Source organism: Parasteatoda tepidariorum, chromosome 5 (assembly GCF_982258835.1).
Source record: "Parasteatoda tepidariorum strain Cologne lab strain chromosome 5, Ptep-v5.0, whole genome shotgun sequence".
NCBI classification, from domain to species: Eukaryota; Metazoa; Arthropoda; class Arachnida; order Araneae; family Theridiidae; genus Parasteatoda; species Parasteatoda tepidariorum.
This window is the reverse complement of record NC_141759.1, coordinates 77,538,506-77,560,410: the sequence shown is the minus strand read 5'-3', so window position 1 is coordinate 77,560,410 and position 21,905 is coordinate 77,538,506. Positions and strand designations below refer to the sequence as shown.

Below are 21,905 nucleotides of genomic sequence, written 5' to 3'. Positions count from 1 at the left end.
CAAATTTAAATTAAATGAGCTGTACAAAACACATTTCAGTATTTCCTTAAGCCTGTTTATTTTTAAATCAATTTAAAAAAATTAAGTCTGCCAGAAAAGAATGATTACTAAAAGCTGCATTAGATTTCTCTTAAAAAAATATTTAGAAATAGAAATAAACAGTTAATTAACAAGTGCCAACTATAACTTAATTTGTACCAAAAATGTTTTTAAAATAAATGACTCATGTATTGCCATAAAAAGTTTAACAATTAAAAAATAAATAAATAAACATGATAATGTTGTAACAAAAATACTTTGTGTGAAAATCATATGAAAGTTTTGAAACAAGCTAACACATATAAAAAATAAATACTGACAAAATATGTACAATTGAATAATTTTTTTAAAAATTTATTAATATCCAGAAAACTTAACAATAATTTTTTCTCAGTAAAACATTCATAAATATTTGGAATCCAAAATTGAGTATTTGAGTAGAAAAATATTTCAATAAACTTAGATATTATCAACGATAAAAAATGGCAAAATATTACAAAAATTGAGAATTATAAAATTACAATGTATTATAAAACTACATATTTAACTTTCATAAAAATATATATCTATATACATAAAATTGCAAGCATAGTAAAAGTATATAGGATTTGAGTGGCAGAGCATTTAGCTATATAGCAAAATAGTAACTTTTATAAGTGAATATATATATAGTTCTGTATGTATATATTTGGTATCTATAATAATAAAATGAAGAGTGTTTCTGTCTTATACCTCCAGAACCTTTTCCACTAGTGTTCAGAAATTCGGACGGTAGATGAAAGATGCAGTTTTAGTCCTGATTCAAAAAATATTAAAAACATTTCAATTAGATTGTTTGTGAAAAACGGAATTTTCTGATTGGTTTATAACTCGCCATTGATAAAAATTAAACTGTGGATCATTCAGTTTTTTTTAATACTTTTTAAAAATAACACCAATGAATTTTTTTAGCTTATAGCACACTATTAATGGGAAAAATAGATTATTGCAGATTCTTAATAATTTGATTATGCTTTATTCATTATGTCAGATAAATTCATTGATGTTCTTAGACTTTATGAAAGACACAGGCAGGAATATGCCTGTTTCAAAAACGATGTTCTGAATGGGCATTATTAATACCATAGGAATAGCATTTGTGACAAGCCTATTAAAATAAGAGGACACATACAGGAAAATGAAAGATGCGAGAACGATGGATCAAAGTTAGACTGTAACTGGTATTTAAAAATAATCTATGTACTAAAAAACAAAATTGGAAAATGATAACGCAAAAAAGTGCTTTTTGTTTAATTAAAAAACAACAATTTCTGGCAACAACGATGCTCAATTAATTTTGGAATAGGAACTAATTGCTACATATTAAAAAGGAAAATTAATAAAGAAATGATATGAGACTTATTCAATTAGGAGAAGAATACTATTCGTTTAAGAGAACCATATGTTTATTAATATCAATGATGATTAATTAATTTTGGTAATAGGTACTAATTTTTATGCACTAAAAAGCAAAATGAATAAAGAAATGATATGAGACTTATTCAATTAGGAGAAGAATACTATTAATTTAAGAGAACCATATGTTTATTAATATCAATGATGATTAATTAATTTTGGTAATAGGTACTAATTTTTATGTACTAAAAAGCAAAATGAATAAAGAAATTATATGAGACTTATTCAATTAGGAGAAGAATACTATTCGTTTAAGAGAACCATATGTTTATTAATATCAATGATGATTAATTAATTTTGGTAATAGGTACTAATTTTTATGTACTAAAAAGCAAAATGAATAAAGAAATGACATGAGACTTATTCAATTAGGAGAAGAATACTATTTGTTTAAGAGAACCATATGTTCATTAATATCAATGATGATTAATTAATTTTGGTAATAGGTACTAATTGTTATGTACTAAAAAGCAAACTTAATAAAGAAATGATATGAGACTTAGTCAATTAGGAGAAGAATACTATTTGTTTAAGAGAACCATATGTTTATTAATATCAATGATGATTAATTAATTTTGGTAATAGGTACTAATTGTTATGCACTAAAAAGCAAAATTAAGAAAGAAATGATACTTATATAGGAGAACCATGTTATTGGTTTAAGAGAACCATATGTTTATAAACATCAATGATGATTAATTAATTTTGGTAATAGGTGCTACTAGTACTATGGTAACTGGTGCACATTTAATTGGTACAAAATACACTAATACAGGTACAATGTATTACATAGATATGGCAGAAAGATTTCTGTGACCGCGCCTCAAAAAGGATAAGTACGAAAAATAATTGCTTGACTGTAGTAAATTCTGACTGTCATAAGCAACAGAATCATACCAAATGACACGATTTTGAAAACACTTAATCTTTATTTTGATGGAATGACTTTGAAAAAATGTACTTTGCTTAATCTAATTACGCAAAGCCATAAAAATTATTTTAGATTAATTACTAATTGCGTTGGTACAACTTTTTCACTTATGTGCATGATTTCGTAACATTGTTCAGTGCCAATTTATGGATTTTTTTCACCCTGTATGACGAACAGGTAATCAGTTGGTAAACATATAAAGAAAGTAACAATGCCATACTTACATACAATCAAATAACTTTTTAAAAATTTATAAGTATCATGAAAAGTTAATTATAATTTTCAAATAAAACATTCAAAAATACTAGAATCCCAAAATATTAGTTTCAGTAAAAAACTATTTCTATGAACTTAAGTATTATCAATAATAAAGAAAAAAAAATATCGAAATAAAATATTTCAAAAATTGAGCAATAAAATGCATTATAAAATTACAAAGATTAACATCTATATAAATATAAACCTATATACATAAAATTGAATGCATAGTATAGTAAAAGTACATAGGACTTGAATAGAGCATTCAGATGTATAGCAAAATAGTTACTTTCATATATATATGAACAAACATTGCACAGAAGGACAATGCACACAAAATAGTATTTTGCTTATAGAATCATTAAAACTAAGTACAAAATTTTTCTTTTATAATTTTGTTAAAAACAATTAAAACAATCATTCGTTATAAAAAATTAGAAAGAATAATAATGCAAGATATCATAGCAGGAAAAGTGTAAGGTAATAATAATATTATTCTGGATACAAAACCTGATCAATCTTTACATCATTCTCAGAAGTAGGTATATTAGGAACAACTTGTTCTCGAAAAGCTAATGCTATTGTTGAAAATCGATTACCAAATTTCTCTCTGCATCGATTGAGGTAAATGTCATAGTAACCTTTCCCATTGCCTATACGATCACCATTTTTGGTAAAGCCTATGCCTGGCACAATTATAAGATCTAAGCCATCTAAGGAGACAAAATAAGATGCATTTTATATGTGTAAAATTTAAGTCTTCAACAGCATTGATCACATGATTAAACAAAATAAATCGTGTTTAATGTTACACATAGAATGTGCAAATAGTTTTATTTGAGTGAATTTAAATTTTTAATAATTTATTAAATGGCAGAAGAGTGACTTCTAATAAAAACCAACCGTTGGAATAACCATTGGAGGTTTTATATTTTTAATCACACATTTATTATTATTATTATTTTTAATTTCACACCAGTTTCTGGATTATATGTTTGTCCCATACCTTCTAATATGGATTTAAAATTACAAACATACAGTTGAACACCTAAAGTCACAAATAAAGTCTCCTATTTGAATTAACTTAATATTTAGACAAAATAATATTAAGATGCTTAATCTAAGATGAATTTTTTGACATTTAAGAGGCAAGTTTGAAATAATATGAAGAAAAAATATGTGTAGCATCCAAAAAAAAGTTCTAATAGACCAGAAAATGTAAAATTTCAGCTTCCAAGCCAGTGGTCAGAAGGTACTAATAGCGTAGTAACCACTTTTTCTGCAAGCCTTATGAATTTGTAACCGTTATCAATAGGTTTTTTTTCACTTAATAGCGACTTTTTTTGGCTGTAATTAAATTATACATATATAGGAGACAAATTTCAGTTAAAGATACTGATTTTAAAGAACTTTATTTTAAAATTTTAGGGGAGGCGAAAAACATTTAATGTATGCATTATGACATTGAAATATGTTGATTGTCAAAAAACTCTGTTGAATGAAAAATTCTAAATAAAAATTCTGTTTTCCTGAGTTTCTTTCTGCACTGATGTACTTTTACTGTATTGATGTACTTTTATCATTAAACAATTTAATTTTCAAAAGAAATAAAATTAGAAAAAGTGATTGGTTGTTTATTTAATTTAGGCTGCTATATATATATATATATATATATATATATATATATATTTGTTTTGTTTACTCGCCACATGGCGAGTGGTTATTTTTAGGTCTCTGTCCCAGCATCACAGTGGAAACTTTTTCAATCCTTAAGTGTTCTTTTCATTTTCCAAAAATAATGGATCTTGAAAGATTTTATAAATATACCAGTATAGAATTGATTTCCATTCTTTTTGTTGTGTATTATATTTTTACAAAACATTTTAGTGTCTGTAAACCTCTTAATATTACTAACTCATTTAATTTAAATCATATTTCAGGCTGAGCTCATATTAAAATTCACATTAGTTCCAAGCCTAATGAAAAATTAAAACTGGAAACTTTCATCAGACATTCTAAAATTTTTTTAATAGTTAAGATAAAAACAGGAACAATATTTATACATTGTTAAATAAAAGTTAGAAGTTAACAAAATTGGATAAAATACGAAACTTTAAAATATATGTACACATTGTGCATACATATATAATATAAAGAGTCTGAGGCAAGAACATAAAATATTTTACAACTTTTAATTTTCCACATTTTCTCATGAAAGAATAATATGCATAATTCAAAATTTATATAATTAAAACACACCTGAATTTAAAGCATTTTCATGAGAAACATCTGAATCTAAGGGCTGCTTTATTTTCCAGGAGGTTTCAGGTAAATTTTCAAATTCATCTAGTGAATTTAGTTTCACCATTTCCATATTGGTTGACTTTGAACTGAAATAAATGTAATTAAAATATAGAAATAAAGATAAAAACTAAGAAATTATCACAAATAATGCCCATTAAATTTAGTGATTATTTTTAAGCTTTGTTTAGCTTTATTTAATAGCATAAAGATATCCTTTTCCTTTCCTGAATAAAACATATTTCTGCCAGAAATGAAATAGACAATATTAATTAATTAGATAATTATTTTTTACTGAAAAATAAAGTTAATTAAAATGAGAAAAATAAAACATTTATCAGAATTACAAATATTCATCAAAAGAGACAAAGAGTACTTAAATAGGATTTAATGGCAATTTAACAACAAATGCAATAAATTGAAGGAAATTTTCTTTTTGTAAGCTAGAAGTTACTGTAAATTAGCTAAATATTCCTGCTGAATTTTGCACTTTATTTAAATTTTTAATAGAAACCAATAGGAGTAAAAAATTAAGTAAAATTCAAAACTCAACAGAAATATTTAGCGTAAACTACTTTTTTTTTATTTCGTCAAGCCTTTCAATCAAAACCAATAGGTCTAAAATCCTTTTACAAGTCAAATTATAGGAAAATATTAAGTTTCTAAAAAGGAAGATCAACTACAGATCAGATTCAAACCTAAGTCAAGCCTTTCAATCAAACCCAATAGCTCTAAAATCCTTTTACAAGTCAAATTATACGAAAATATTAATATAGTTTCTAAAAAGGAAGATCAACTACAGATCAGATTCAAACCTAAGATAGATTCTGGAAAAAAAACAATAGAATAGGACATAGATATTTACCACTTTTTTTTTATTGATTTTAAGTCAGCCTATGATAGTATAAATAGGAAGCGACTATTTAAAGCAATACAAGAGCTGGAATTATTAGAGTAACTAATAAAATCAATTAAAATGACCCTAAACAGATTAAAAAGCCAAAAGAAAAATGGCAACTGAACTATTAGAGCCCTTTTACGTAGAGAAAAGACTAAAACTGGGAGATGCCATCTATTTAATATTACCTTAGACATAGCAGTGAGAGCTTTGGATATACAAACAGAAAAACACATTTCCCAAAAATCAGCACAATTATTAGCATTTATATATATCTGTCGTTGAACAGCCAACCCAATTTTTGGGCTTACGACTACTAATGTTCAACTCCGCAGCCTTGTAATTTTGAATCAGGCCAGAAGACAAGGAAACTCCTGAATCAGTACCCCCAGAGGTATTGATTTGTTATGGGAACATGGAGGACTTTGCGACTCAACAGATTTAACGTGCATCAGTCACCATTTGACTACATGGAGAGTCTTCGGCCAGCTGGGATCGAACCCACGAACTCTTTGACATGGGCTCAGAGCCCTACCAACCAGGCTATCCAATTACAGGGTGGCCACTGAAATCAGATTTCAAATTTCCCCGATTTTTCCAGGTTTTCCAGATAAAAATCTTAAAATTTCCAGGTTTTTGTTTCTTTTTTCTTATAAAGTATAGGATGTGTACAAGAAAAGTGTCTACATTATAAAATATTTTATTCAAAATGTTATTTTTTTAACATATCATCTTGAAAAAAATAATTTATTTTGACAATTTTCAAGATTTTTTATTTATTTTTTAATGTTTTGGCACAAAATTTTGAATCAAAAATCATATATTGACCAACAAAGGAGCCTTTTTTGTTTAAAATTAAAATATGTTATAAGAGGTTAAAATGAAATAGAAAAAATTAGCATTAATGCAACAATTGTAACAATTTGTCGACAAACATTGCTGTTAGTGATTGTAAAAAAATGTGTGATTGGTTGGTTTGCTCAGAAAAAATAATTCACAGATTTCTTTGAATAGGAGTAGAAAAGCTTTCAGAAAAAGAGTGCGATATAAAATCTATTATCATAAAATTATAACCAACTAATTTTTGGAGAATTTTATAAAGTTAAAAATACAAAAACATTTTGTCAAAATAGAGAAAAAAAAATAACCACCAAAGCATCGGAACAAACTTGAACCATAAATGGATTTAGCCCAAGGACAGAATTTAAAAACAGAAGCTAATATCCTAATCCCTTTTTCCACCAGAATCTTACCTACATTTTCCTAAATTCCCATAGCGGTCAAAAGTTTCCACATTTGTTTAGCAACCGTGGAAGAATTTTATATGGCATTCAGTTTAACAGCAGGGTTCGTGATTTTTTTAAAAAAAATCAAAAGAATCAGATTTTTTTGATTTAAATCGGATTTTTTTGATTTAAATCAGATTTTTTTGATTTTTATTCAAATACTTTAATTTATGATTAAAAAAAATTAAAAATGTTTAATCAAATTAACTTAATATTAAAACTATATTGTAACAATATTTTAGAAGCTCTAACTAAAATAATTTTGCATTATAATACATGGCTTTGAATGCATAGCAACCATTTTGAAAAATATGCATGATTAAAATTTAAAAGACTAGATGAAATAGAGAATTTAAAGAATATTTCAGGCGTCTGTTTTGGTTTTTCTGAGAGGTACCTATTTTGTGAAAATTAAAATATATATTAAAAGATCAACACAAATATAGTAAAAATATGGATTTATTGTTTCTTACGAGACAAAAAAATAAAATTTTAAGAAAAAGTATTTTGTGTGACTATTCTCTCATTTTTCCTAAAGTTGAATTTGTAAAGGTACCGGCTTGGACAGACCCCTGTGCTTTAACTATTAAAGCAAAGTTTCAGTTAGCAAACCATAACTTTAATTTAAAATTGTGATTTCTTTTTTTTTCTCTTGATTTTTAAAATTACAAAATAAATGTAGCAGACTGTGTTTATAAATGTAGCCATTCATCAAAAAATAAATAAGCATTTAATCTATATATTTTTATATTAAAATATTCATTTTTAATTCTATATGAAAATAGATAAGTTAAACTTTAAAAAAAATTAGAAAATCTATGTATTCATTGGAATTTTTTTTCACAAAATTTCTTTATAGAAAATCAGATAATGTCAAAGATACTGTTAACATTTTATGATAAAAAAAAAATACCAGTTAATAACCCTACTGCATCAAATAAACATCAAAAGAGTTTGAAAGGGAAGAATGACACTATATTAGGAAAAAAAACGTCTGAATTCATCAGCCCTTTTTTTTTCCCTCTGTTTTTGGCATATTAGGGTAATTTCTTTTTAATATAATCTCAAACTTCAGAAATATACATTTTCCACCATAAAATATGATGTAGATTTTAATTCACGCTTTTTCATTCAAAAGGTAGAATTTTAATTAACATTATTTGTATTATTTTTGAAAAAAATTCATGTTTATTAATTATTTTCTACAGCTATGCAAATCTATTTTAAGACAGCATTAAATGTTTACTTTAATCTATACTTTCAATCTCAAGAATCAAACGATTTTTAAAATTGTAATTTCAAATGTGTTGGAATTTAACACACACCAAGAAAGTAATTTTGTTAACTAAAATTAATTAATGCAGCAATTTATTATTTAAATTAAATTTTAATACTAAGAAATGAAAATAATAAAAGTATCAAAAATTTAAAACACTTTTTTTTAACTTTTGAAATCAATATATATGGATAAAAAAAATTAGTTGATTTAAATCAATGATTTTTTTAAAAAAATCATTTGATTTAAATCATGATTTAAATCGTGATTTAAATCAAGCTGATTTAAATCAACGAACCCTGTTTGACAGAACTATAATGGAGCAAATTTTGATGCAAGCAAATTATCGCTAAGTTGATGATATTTCAACTGTTTGGCGATACATTTCCGTTAAAAAAAAGTGGGTATAATGGATGAAATAATTTAAATTAAGAAAATTAGCAAATAATTTAAATTAGTGAAATTTGAAAAATCATCAAAGAAAAATTTCCAGCTTTTCTTTAAAAATCCCTGATTTTTCCAGGTTTTTATCCAAATTTCCCTGATATTGCCAGGTTTTTTCCAGTATAAAAAAATTCCCTGATAATTCCAGGTTTTCAAGGTTTTCCAGGTGGGTGGCCACCCTGAATTATTAGCATTTGCCGCTGTAATAGATATCTTGTGTAAAACTAAGGAAGATTAGATCGAAACTTTCAGAGCCTTTCAGAACGCAGCTAAAAATCTTAGCTCAATTATCAATGAAGGAAAGGTTGAATTCATGGCAGTCACACCCTAAAAATCAGATTTATTCCTTTTGAAAATAAAAGAATATTTTTTTTTTTTTTTAAAAGTCTATCAGTTTAAAAAGTTGGGAACAATTTATAAACAATAATAATGGCATTAAAACTGAATAAATATGGCCAATAGATACTATTTTTGGATTAAGAGAACAGTTTAAATAAAAAGAAAATACTTGAACAGAGGAATAAAAATACAACTCTATGAGACTTTAGTAACACCAATAGTTTTATATGGAAATGAGCGACGGATAATGAATAAATCAGAAGGAAATAGATAATTTAGAATTTAATGAAAGATCTGGAGAAGAATTTTCGGAATACTTGGAAGAATTATAAACATTAATTATAACATTAAACAGAAATTAACAATGAAATAAATATGGCAAATATTGAATTAAGAACACAGTTAAAATAAAATAAAAAATACTTGAATTGAGAAACACAAATACAACTCTATAAGACTTTAGTAAGACGAATAATTTTACATGAGAATGAGTGCTGGATAATGAATAAATTAGAAGGAAATAGATTATTATGTTTAAGCAAAAGGTCTTCTGAAGAATTTTTGGAGTATTTGGAACAATTGTATTGAATAGAAAAAAATATATACTACTATATCAGAGCTTAATTAGACCAATTGTTTTACATGGAAGTAAGTGCTGTACTATGAAAAACATATCTGAACGAAAAATGTTGAGAAAATTTTTTGATGCAGTAAACGAGAATGAATAGGATACATACATTCATAGCACCAAATACGGCAAAATTTTTAAAAATTCAACAAATCAGATATCTTGGTCAGGTCAATGAGAAACCAGCAAAAAATAATAATAATACAAATTTTTTCTAAATCAAAAGGGAAAAAAAAGAAAGGTACATGATGGTTAGACACGTACAAGATGGTTAGACAATGTGGAAAAGTGTCTGAGCAATGTGGGAGTCAATAGTGTCTAATCTATTAGACTGGTGTCTAATAGACTGAGATGGATAAAGCTGCTTGAATAAGCAATGGCTGGAAATCGGTTGTATTGTTAGTTGAAGAAGAATAGCTCTAAAATACTTAAAATACGAAAGGGATACAATCGATTGTTACCAAAATTTAATATCTGTGCTGAAATTAGAGACAGTTTTAAAAACCAAAGTTTGTGAGAAAAAAGACCGAGGTAAAAATTAAGATAAACAATTATCAAAAAAGCAAACAATTAAGTATTAAAAAATAGAAAATGCAGTTTTTAAGGACAAAATATACACCGTATTAATAATTTTACCAGTTAAAGAACAATTAAAAAACAAACAAACCATAAAACAAAATAGTTACCGTAAAAAATGATTAAAAAAATAAATAACTAGTTAAAACAATACTATTTTTACAATTGTTGTTAAATTTGATACTTGTTATGTTGTTGTTTGTTATTTTATGATTGTTGTTTATTATTTTTATGACTGTTGCGTGGGTGGGATAACCTGGCTGGAAATGCGTTGGGCCCATGTCCAATAGGTTGTGAATTCAATCCCCTTCAGCCGAAGATTCCCCTAGTAGTAAATTGTGATAGGTGTACGTTAAATCTGCTAACTCACAAAGTCTTCCATGTTCCCATAACATATCAATACCTTTGGGGGTATTGAATTGGAGAATGATCATTCTCTGATCATCCGGTCAAAATTACGATCTGTGGATGAATAAATGGGTTCGCCCTATAAACAGGCAGTGAAGGGTGTGTGGCTGAAGTCATATTCATGGCCATAGATGGTGCCACTGAAAAACAAGAAACACACTCTCTTCTTTAAATTCGCTTGGTTTTATCAGGCAGGCTTGTTGGTTGGCAAGTGGCATTAAAACAACAACGTGATTGCTGTTAATATGGTTTTATTTTTAAATTTCCATGGGTAAAGATTTAAGTATTATATCAATACATTTGTTATATTTAAGATTATGTTATTTATTTATTCAGTGTTAAATTAAAAAAATATTATTTATTATTATAATATTTATACTGTAAACCAGGTATAACTTAAAAATTGGTATTCAGTATTGACAAAAGTAATTCAGGTATAATTTGTAAAAAATTTATACTGTTATAGTTAAAGATGTTAAACTAACCAGGGTTATATTTAAGTTATATATTGGTTCGTAAACGTGGTTATAATTTATTTTTAATTTCATGGATCATTTTAACCTATAATGTCCTTTAATAAAATAATAGATCGTATAGAATTTGGAATATCTATTTAATAGTTTACATTTGCGTTGTGAACAATTTAAATCAAAAATCAAATAACGTATCTAAAATATTCAAATAATTACAATGTGATTCTAATGTTAAATTAATTAGTATATTCATACCTAAAACTAACTTTTACATTCAGTATTTACTATTTCTCCAACGTGCTCGTGCAGGCCATCCACGTGACTCGAAAATCTGTTAGCAAATTTAATCTGCTAAGCTAAACAGCAATTTGGACTGTAATTAATTTTAAGCCATGATAATTGGCATTATTTAACGAAATAATTAGTTATTTAAAAAAAAAGGGATTATAGATAACCTTAGAGAATCATGGCACTAGACTGCACGTGCACGAAATTTAATCTTATCCATGGAATTAGCATGAGGCATAGTCAGAATTAAAGACAAATATTACTTTTAAAAACAAAAATGTATTAAAACATAATTCTTGGTTACAACATATATAAAACATTCTTCTTAACACACTAATTAGAATGTCTTAGGAATTCAAAATTTTGGTGCAACATCTTCAAAACAAAATTTAAAATGTTACAACAATTTAATATATATTATGGAAAATAATTCACATTTAACAACTTATAAAAATTGGGCTGGGTTTAAAAAAAAAATTATTCGCACGCGGTTTAAGATTATCGGCGTAATTAGATTTTTACGTATCTATTTTAAGTTAATTTAACATTATAATACTTTTCGACATTGTTAATTAAAGACGTTCGACATTGTTAATTGATATAAATTACTAATTTAATACGCCAGTTTGAAAGGGAAAAAAATACTTATCGGTCATCCGGTCCCTGGATCCAGGGCCTAGTAGCCCTAAAACGTCTACCTAAAAAAAAGTGCTACTTTTAAGAAAAAGATTACGAGACTGGCTAACGCGCTCTGCGTCGAAAAAAAGGAGGGAGAAAAACAGCGCCCTCTGGCAAGCTCTGATAGGCTCTCATACCATTACGTCACTCCTCTTCTTCCATTACATCACTCCTCTTCAGCCATTTACTGCCTGTTGGGGAAAAATAGTTTGCGAAGGGACTTTAAACTCAAAAAGGGGAAAATCGCTTGCACGCGACCCAGCCACCAGCCAATTGTACAAAACAGATTAAAACATAAAAATAAAATAAAAATAGTTTTAACAATTCAATTAATGGTTTGTGATGTCTCGATTTTTTTTTTATAAAAATTTATGTACCGATGAAAATTAATATATAACACATTGTCAGGAAACTCATAATTCTCAAAAAAGGAAAAATTAATCTCTTAAAGAAATTCAATTAATTATATAAGAAATGGCTAATATTTTTAAATCAATTTTATGTTCAAATAACTATAGAAGACAATAAATAAAATTCCAGATGAAATTATAAATTATTTGTTGGAGAGTTATAAACTAAAGCAAATTAGTTTTTAAATACATAAAAATGAGGTATGCAGATCTTTCATGAAACTCTTATCCTTAAAAATCAGCACTTCCTTTAAATTTTGTTGAAACTTAGCTCAAAATTCTAATTCAATTTTAATCAGAAGTATAAAATAAATGCATTAATTAAACTTATTAGACTGCTTAGTTTAAAAATAACAAGTAATAAATTTATAAGAAAATCCATATTATTAATATATAAATATTAACTATTAACAATTTACTAATATACAGTAAAAGAAAGATTATCTTTGAAGAAAAAATTTGTGTTTAACTTTAAAAATTTTTATGTAAAAAATTATTAAAAAAGATGAGGAAACAGAATTGTTAAAATAAAGAAATGCTTCTTCTTATTTCTCATACAAAATAATTTATCACTAAACTTTAATAAAATAATTTATCACTTTAATTTAAGAATTACGTTTTTGAAATAAGGGAAACAACTGAGTAAATTAAAAATTAATTAAAAGCTTTTATTACTTCAGAACAAAAACTTGAATTCAAAATAAAAAAATAACATTATAGAAAATATTTAAAAGTATTATATTAATTTTATTTTACTAATAAAACTTAAATAATTAATTAAATAATTGCTAGAAAGAAATCAAATTGGTAATAGATTTCCCTCCTCATTAATATTTACATCATGAAATTTTTTATAACTACTAGAAATTTTTTTTTCTCTATTTAAAAAAAATAATCATAAATTCCGAAAACTTATGAGCCAGTTCCATTCATTGAAATCTATTCATATTTTATTATTATTTTTTTATAATATAAACAGGGTTCCCACTCTTTCAACAAAGCAAAAATTAAGCACTTTTAAGGACTTTTTTTTTAAAAAATTAAGCACTATTTTGAAAAATTAAGGACTTTAAAAATAGTATGATTGCTTATCGAATATGCCTCCAGTGATAGTGCAAATTATTTACCGTCCTAAAAAAATCAATAAATAAAAAAATCATAAAACACAATTTTATAGTAATGTAAGCACTAATATAATTATATTAATTTACACGGCTCTCCAAAGAACCACTAGGCAATTTTTGCAAACATGAGTCAGGTCAGATTTTTAAAAGTTAACGTCATTCAGATTGTTAAAGTTAATGTATGAAATCAATCTGGGTTCCATTTTCAATGATTTCATTGAAATTGAACTGAAAAATTGTTCCTTTCAACCATAGTAATGCTAAAAAATTAAGGACTTTTAAAAACCTAGAATCAAAATTAAGTACTTTTAAGGGCCCTTATTTTCCAAAATAAAAATTAAGCAATTTTTAAGGACCATGGGAACCCTATAAAAAAAGGTTGAACTAACTAAACTCAAAAGTTGAACTAATGGAAGTTATCTAAATGAGATCTTAATATCTAATCTATTAAATAATAATAGATGCATAAAAAAAAAAAAATTTATAACGTTGCACAGTCTCTATATCTAACTCATGCTTTGGAATGCAGTACTCTTTTCCGAAAGAGTGCTGCAATTCATAAAATTGGATGAGTAATACTCTCCTTAAAATTGGATGACTAATAAAACTATCTAAGAAAAAAAATCTTAAAATTGATCTGGTGAGAAATTTCATATACCACTAGAAAAAAAAATTTAAAAAAATTATAAAGTATCAAAATTTGTGTGGAATTCCCCCCCCCCCAAAAAAAGATTATAGTAATAATGTAAAAAAAAATCACTGTGTTTTACAGTCTCTGTATCTAACTCATACTTCAGAATCAACGTTATGAATCACTCTTTCCCAAAAAAGTGCTACATTCCATGAAATTGGATTAGTAATACTCTCCTTAAAATTGGATAACTAATAAAATTCCTTAATAAATGAATCTTAAAATAGATCTGGTGAGAAATTTTATAAACAACAAGAGGAAAAAAAAATTATGAACCATCAAAATTTTTGTGGATTTTTTTCCCCCAAAAATATTTTTAATTATAAATATACTAGGTATGGTCAAGAAACAAGTTTTTGAGAAAGTGCCATCAATTTAAATCTGTTCCCCTAAAACAATAATAGGTGGAAAAAATATTAGAGCCAAAAGTTGAAATACTTTAAGGTAGTTCAAAGAAATGTGCTTCTTTACAATACATAAGATAACAATAATTAAAAGTGTTAAAGAAAGGAAAATTTCTCAATTCATCACAAACTTTAAATCTTACTCATATTTTGGAATGAAACACTCTTTTCCAGAGGAAAATATACTCCTTAAAATTGATCTAGTGTCAATCTCAATGTCCCTGCTTAGATAAACACTTATTCTTTTGCTATTCTTATACACCGAGCTCTGCAATAACTGTAATAAAAACAAGAGTTATAAGATGTCTAGAACTTGAATGTAAAAAGTAGTAAAAAAATTAAAACTTATGAGAACAAAAAAACTTTTCTCTAGACTTAATTACTTTCTAAAGTAAAAGTAAAAAATTAAGTAATTAAGTAACAGCATGAAATATACTAACTTTTTATGTTATAAATAGGAGGAGCATCAACCCAATGATTGTTACACAATCATTTTGATTGTTATCTCAAAAGTAAACAATTTTTTGTTCAAAAGAACATAAAATTTTTTTAAACAAAAGTTTCTTTTTGGATTCTATGGTCATAAAACTTTAAAATAATAATTATGCTCAGTTACCATAGCAATCTCATTCAGAAACTTGTTTTTTAAATTTTAATTTACTTTCTGATTGCTACAAAGTCTTGTTTAATATTTTCCTCTAAAGCAATGATTTAGTAATGGTGTACTGAACATTCTTTCAGAACTTTAAATACTAATTTCAAATTAATTGTTTTAATTTAGTATGTTGATTAAACACAATCTTATAAAAGTAAATATAATTTATCAAAAAGTAAATATAAGTCATTTACTGTTAAAGGGACACAGAAAATAAACTTAAGTATAAAATAGTGTGTAATAACATATCATCATATGATTATTTTGTGATATAATAAAGGAACATTACTTTTAATTTTTTGTCTTTAATTTGGAATAAACAAAATATATTATTAACAGACAATAATATTAAGAAGGGATAAATATTACTAGTAAACACCACTAAGTAAGGTATAAATAAATAATTTACACACACATGTAAATACTGTTATAATATTTACTAACATTAACATTTGCTTATATTTCTGTATAATATTGAGTAATAATCAATATTTTTGAATATTTCTATTGTTTTATCATCTAATTAAATAATGCAAAAAGAATAAACCAAAAAAAGAATAGTTTAACTTAAATAGAAATTTAAAAAAACATGCTTTTCAGCTCTTTTCAAAATGTGTCGGGTAGCCTCGCCAGTCACAAAAATTATGTTTTTTGACTGTTTTTTCAGGTGTAAATGAAAATGACCAATGTATTGACAATAGATAAACCTCATTTATCATTTTTATCACAAAATTATTTTATTTATTACATAATTATATACTTTTAGTGAATTCTATCATTTAATAAAAACAATATTTGTTGTTAAAAATGCATATAACATTCAAATTTGGAACAATAAAATAATAATTTTTGCAGCCGTACATTTATCGACGAAATAAAATTGGGCTGTGATACGCGACATTCACGTGAGCGGGGCTACCCGAAATCCAATTTTTTTGTAAATTTGTAATTACTCGAAAATTTTTTCACATATAAACTTCTTTCTTTGTGCAAATTAAACTTAAGACTACATACTTTAGTGCTGTATATATAGAAAAAAAGTATTTTTTTAGTATTAAAATGAAGTTTAATCGAAACATTCAACCAATTTTTCTTAATTTCATGACTACTGTATACAACATATTTTCAAAACTATTGTTTACCATGTTACCAGCTGCATAAATACGTGAAACTTTGAAAATAATCTTCTCTTAATATAACAATTAATGTCCGATGGCCCATTGACTTGAAAAAATATTCTATACATATGAAATTGACAGTGGGCGGGGGTACCCGACACTCCCCTATGCTTAATTTATTTTAAATCAAATCATAATTAAAAATATTTTGACTGCTACGGACAATTTAACTGTAATAACTAAAAAGAAAAAAAAAACTATAATAACTCAATAAAGTTTAAATAAGAAAATATAAAGCAAAAATTATATTAAATCATGAATTGGTAAAACAAAAATTTACGAGGTCTTTGTACTGAATTTCAGATTTTAACTTAACACCAAACCTTTTATTTTTTATTATTTGAAGCATTCAATATGTTACCGGCAAAGTTTGAAATCCAACATTTTATCAATTGCTTCAGTATATAATGTCCAAAACTAGTCGGCAATGTATGAAACAATTTATATTTCAAACATATTCAATAGAATGCTAAATGAGAAACCGGAAAAGTATGAAATGCATCTCCAATCGTTTTGAATGTAATGAAATGTAATTAAAAATGTCATTTAAACCTGTTATGTTGTAATAACTTTAATTTCTTATTTTTTAAAAAAATTTTTTTATCTCCCTTAATAAGAAATAAATAAATTTTGTTTTGTACAATTTTCATTTTCTTATAATTTTTTTAATGGTACTCTCATTATTTTTTCAGAATAATATTTGCATATTTTTTCATACTTTGCCTAAATAGCATTTCTCATTCTATATAATGCCTAGGGAAAGTATGTGATGATTCTCAGATTTCATATTTGGCCTAAAAATACCCAGCATAATATATAATGCCTAGGTATTTATTAGTATTACTTTTAATAAAAAACTTATTGGCTAAATTTTTGGCAAAAGCAAAATATTTTAAGATAAATAAAACAGGCTTTATACAAACAAGTTTTATAAGAAAGTATAGCGTGTCTACCATTACAATAATTCAATTCCAATTCACTAGTATATAAGAAATGTTAACTCGATTTTACCTTAGGGTATCTTTTCATAGTAGAAGATTGACATTGTGGATAACACTCACCCCCCAGAAAGTTTTAAGTTATTAAAATTTGAAGTTTTTTATATAAAAAATTACAAATGTTTTGTTTGAAATAATACAATTTACCATTAAATAATTTATGCATTCATTAACATAAAAATAAATTTTAGAGTTTTATGAATATATATTGTTTTATTATTTTTTTTCCTTGCTTAATTAACTTTCCTGACTGCGTCTATCAATATATTATGTTCCTCTTTTCAGAAACATGTTATGAATCAATTTTACTTGATCAGCCCCACAACTCTGTACTCAAAAAGGATAATCCTGTTTTTTCTCAAGTTTAATTTCCTTGATTTAACTTACTTTTATTTACATCAAATTATTAAAAAATAGTTAGCACATCCACTCTAAAGACATAATACATTTTTCCTGTTTATTTCTTTAAGAAAGATCAATTTTTGCAAGTAATTGGTTCAAACTAAAATAGTCAGAAGATAAAGCAGTTAATAATAAGTGATATTAGATTAAAACTACATACTTTGTTCACAACAATATTTGATTGGAGAGCTTTTTCTTCTGGTGGGATATTCTTTAATAAGTCTTTTAGTTGATTTCTTAATGATTTTTTGGCAGCATACAAAGCCATTATTATCTGGAAAAAAATATTATATAAAAATCTAAATTAATTAATTACTAATTTTTAATATATTAATATACTTAAGAAAACAGAAAATATTTAGAAAGGAAAAGATTTAAAAAAAAAAACATATTTTAACAAGAAAAGAATAAGTTTGTCAAATTTTAACTGTATGTAATTCTATTCATTAGCTTCAATAAAAATATACAAGATTCGGATGTGAAAGATACGCTGGTTAAAAAATTGTTTAATTCTTGCTATATTTTTAAAAAGGAAAAACTGATAACATATTACATAAGTAATGAACTAAATTTGTAAATAAAGGTACTATAGAATTCAAAAGAAAAAAAAAATTAACAGATAAATGTTGTAAGATTTTATTTAAAACAACTAAGACATAAACAATCACGAATTCCCCTCAAGAAACACAGAGAACATGCCATATTTGCTGGTCTTAAATACACTAATATAACATTTTAAACATTAAAACAAAATCTAACTGATTTTGAAATGAAATTATGTATGCTATTACTTATTTACATGTCAAACTGAAATTAGATTGCTTTGAAAGTTTTTAAAAAAAGTAAAAATTTTAGTAGCTAAAAATTTTTGTTGATAAAAAAAAAATTCAAAATTTAAAAGTTTTTAACTGGTTAGAAAATACAATTCTAAATATATTTTATTATTGTCATAAACATACATCTGTGAGATAATTATGTCTAGTTAAGTATGGCAAATGATCTCATTCAATTGACAGCTTATCAAAATCTGTGGATTTAAGGCAATTATGATTATCTTCTGAATTCCTTTCCACTAACCAAATTTTTCTTTCAAAAAAAAAAAAAAAAAAAAAAAAAAAAACTAAACCAGCTATTCTTGGACAAATTGTATTTCAAAACTGTATGAAGTGCAAGAAGAGAGAATCACAAAAATTAACCAGCTATTAACTAGAATTAAAATTCATCCTATGACAACAATTGATTTCATTTTTGGTGATTACCTTTGCTATCACAGAAATTGCTTGTTAACTTTTAAAAACAGTGAAGAATAAGGATGTATATTGAACCGAAGTATTAAGAGGCTCACTAATGATGTCACAAAGAAATTTGATCGGAAAAATAATTGAACAAATTGATTAGAAATATAACAAAATTTAATTTTACATCTGCAAAATAACCATGTCAAGTTAAGCAAGATCCTATTCAATTGACAGCTTATCAAAATATGTGGATTTAAGGCAATTATGATTATCTCATGTATTCATTTAAATTAACATATTTTTCCCTTTTATAAGAAAAAAAAAGGGGGGAAAACATGAACAGCTACTCTTGGATATATCTTATTTCAAAACTGCATGAAGTGCAAGAAGGAAGCATGAAACTTAACCAGCTATTAACCAGAGTTAAAATTCATCTTATGGCAACATTTGATTTCATTTCTGGTGATCAACGTTGCTATCACATAAACTGCTTGTTAACTTTTAAACTCAGTGAGGAATAAGGGTGCATATTGAACGGAGAAATTTATTTGAAACATAAAAAAATTTAATTTTACTCACAATAACACTTAGTTGTATTTTTTTTAAAAAAAAGAAAGAAACGAAATAATAAAGATGTTCATGAAATAAAATGCTATATTATTAATATATAAACAAGTAATTATTAATAATAAATATAAAACAGTTTTCTCTTACTTTATAGAAAACAATTTTCTTTAATAATGAAGAAACAAGTCTTTACGGCAGCAAGTTTCTGGCTATTCTTCTAAAATACAGAGAATTATAAAAATTGCATTAAAAAAATATAAAAAGATCAAAAATAAATTTTAACTACATTACTACTTTAGAAATGCAGGTGTAATTATACAATGTGCAAGGGTGCACTGAAAAAAAATTAAAAAAGAACTACTGCTACATTTTTAAACAATACACTGCTCGAAATAAATACGTTTTTACTGCATATATTTGATTTAGACAACACCTAAAAATTCAAATATTCTATTTAAATTTCAAAATATGAGATATTTCATTCTCATAAAATTAAATTGCTTAGCTTTCAGCATAAAATCAACAAAGAAGGTTTCAGTCAATATTTATCTATAAATAGTTTCAGTGAAAAAAAGTGATTAACTTGTCAAATAAAGAAATGAAATAAAAAGAATGGAACAAATTCAGAGCCACTATATATATATATATATATATATTGATAGATATATACATGGGTCTGCCCAAACCAAATTTACTATACAGTTTAGCAGTACCTTCACAAATTCAACTTTAGGAAAAACGGTAGTTTCACAAAATACTTTTTCTTAAAATTTTATTTCTGTGTCTCATAAGAAAAGATAAATCTATATTTTTGTGGTGATTTTTTAATATAGTTTTTAATTTTCACAAATTATGTCTAAATTTTCACAAAATAGGTACCTCTTAAAAAAAACCCAGACAGACCTGACATATTATATAAATATATATATCACATATAAACATTTTACAAGAGTCAGGAAAAACCAGGATAATCTTTCAATCTTAGACCGAGAGCCCATCAAACTGCCTTTTTACGCTTTTTGACTGGCCACACTAGATCCTTTACTTTCAACCGAGGCCATAAGACTTATCCTGAATGTCATTGGTGCTCGGCAGACATGTAAGACCCTGCGCATATTCTGACTTGTTTGGGGTTCGGTAAAGATGAGGTCCTGCGAGACTCCAGTCTTTTTATGGACTTTTTGGAGGTGTTCGGATTCATGGGAGTCATCTAGCGCTGCTAGACGGTTCCGAGATTAGCAACAACAAGAATCAGTAAGAGACACTGGCGCCTAGGTACAGCAGTTGGCGCGATCAGGTATCAGGATTCAATCTTGAAATATCCCACTGAATGCACAGAAATAAAATTTTAAAACATAATAGTCTAATAAATTGCAAATGGGAAAAATTTAATATATACCCTTTGCCTACACAAATCAGAATGACAAAAACTACGAGCAAGTTTTGCTTGAAACTCAATAACGAATAATGCTTACACATTTCTATTCAATTTGCGTATCAAAAAATTGTTTTGTTTCCATACATTTTTACTATGTTTTTATTGCATAATGAAATTATCTTCTAACAACAAAGCGCTAAATTTTTTATTTACTACCAGTAATAATAAATACATACGAATATAGTACGTATCTATAAAAATGAGAATAAATAAGTCAATATTTTGCAGTTATTAATTTTGAAGAATATTCCAAAATCAGTTTTATTTATGAATATCAAACAACTTAATCATTCTCCTGAATGACACAACCGAAAGAATATCCATTTTAAGAATAAGATTTAAATAAATATTTTGTTTTATTACACGGAGAATAAAAAAAAATCTTACACCAATTCAATCTTTTACTGTTTTAAATTCGTTTTGTTTGCAATTTTAGTAGCTTATTTTTGCTTCATTAAAGTTTCAAACTTTTAAATGAATTCATATTAAAGAAGCTTTGGTGAGACCACAAATAATCATGAT

General features: G+C 25.8%; 1 protein-coding gene across 4 annotated transcripts; it reads right to left on the bottom strand.

Annotated features, from left to right (window-relative positions):
- Positions 1–367: 367 nt before the first annotated feature.
- Positions 368–21,855, bottom strand: LOC107454541 (5-formyltetrahydrofolate cyclo-ligase). 4 transcript variants are annotated; one of them, XM_087164333.1, is made up of 7 exons: positions 21,771–21,855; positions 20,093–20,162; positions 18,301–18,414; positions 15,051–15,184; positions 4,943–5,073; positions 3,194–3,396; positions 368–835 (listed from the first exon to the last, which is right to left on the bottom strand). In XM_087164333.1, exons 3-7 carry the CDS (start codon positions 18,406–18,408, stop codon positions 830–832), a joined length of 582 nt encoding a protein of 193 aa, XP_087020459.1. In that variant the 5' UTR covers positions 18,409–18,414; positions 20,093–20,162; positions 21,771–21,855; the 3' UTR covers positions 368–829. The 4 variants fall into 4 exon arrangements, with proteins under 4 accessions (XP_087020459.1, XP_087020456.1, XP_087020458.1 ...); XM_087164330.1 differs by lacking the exon at positions 368–835 and having other exon boundaries at positions 1,468–3,396; XM_087164332.1 differs by lacking the exons at positions 368–835; positions 21,771–21,855 and adding an exon at positions 21,560–21,613 and having other exon boundaries at positions 3,063–3,396.
- Positions 21,856–21,905: the final 50 nt, after the last annotated feature.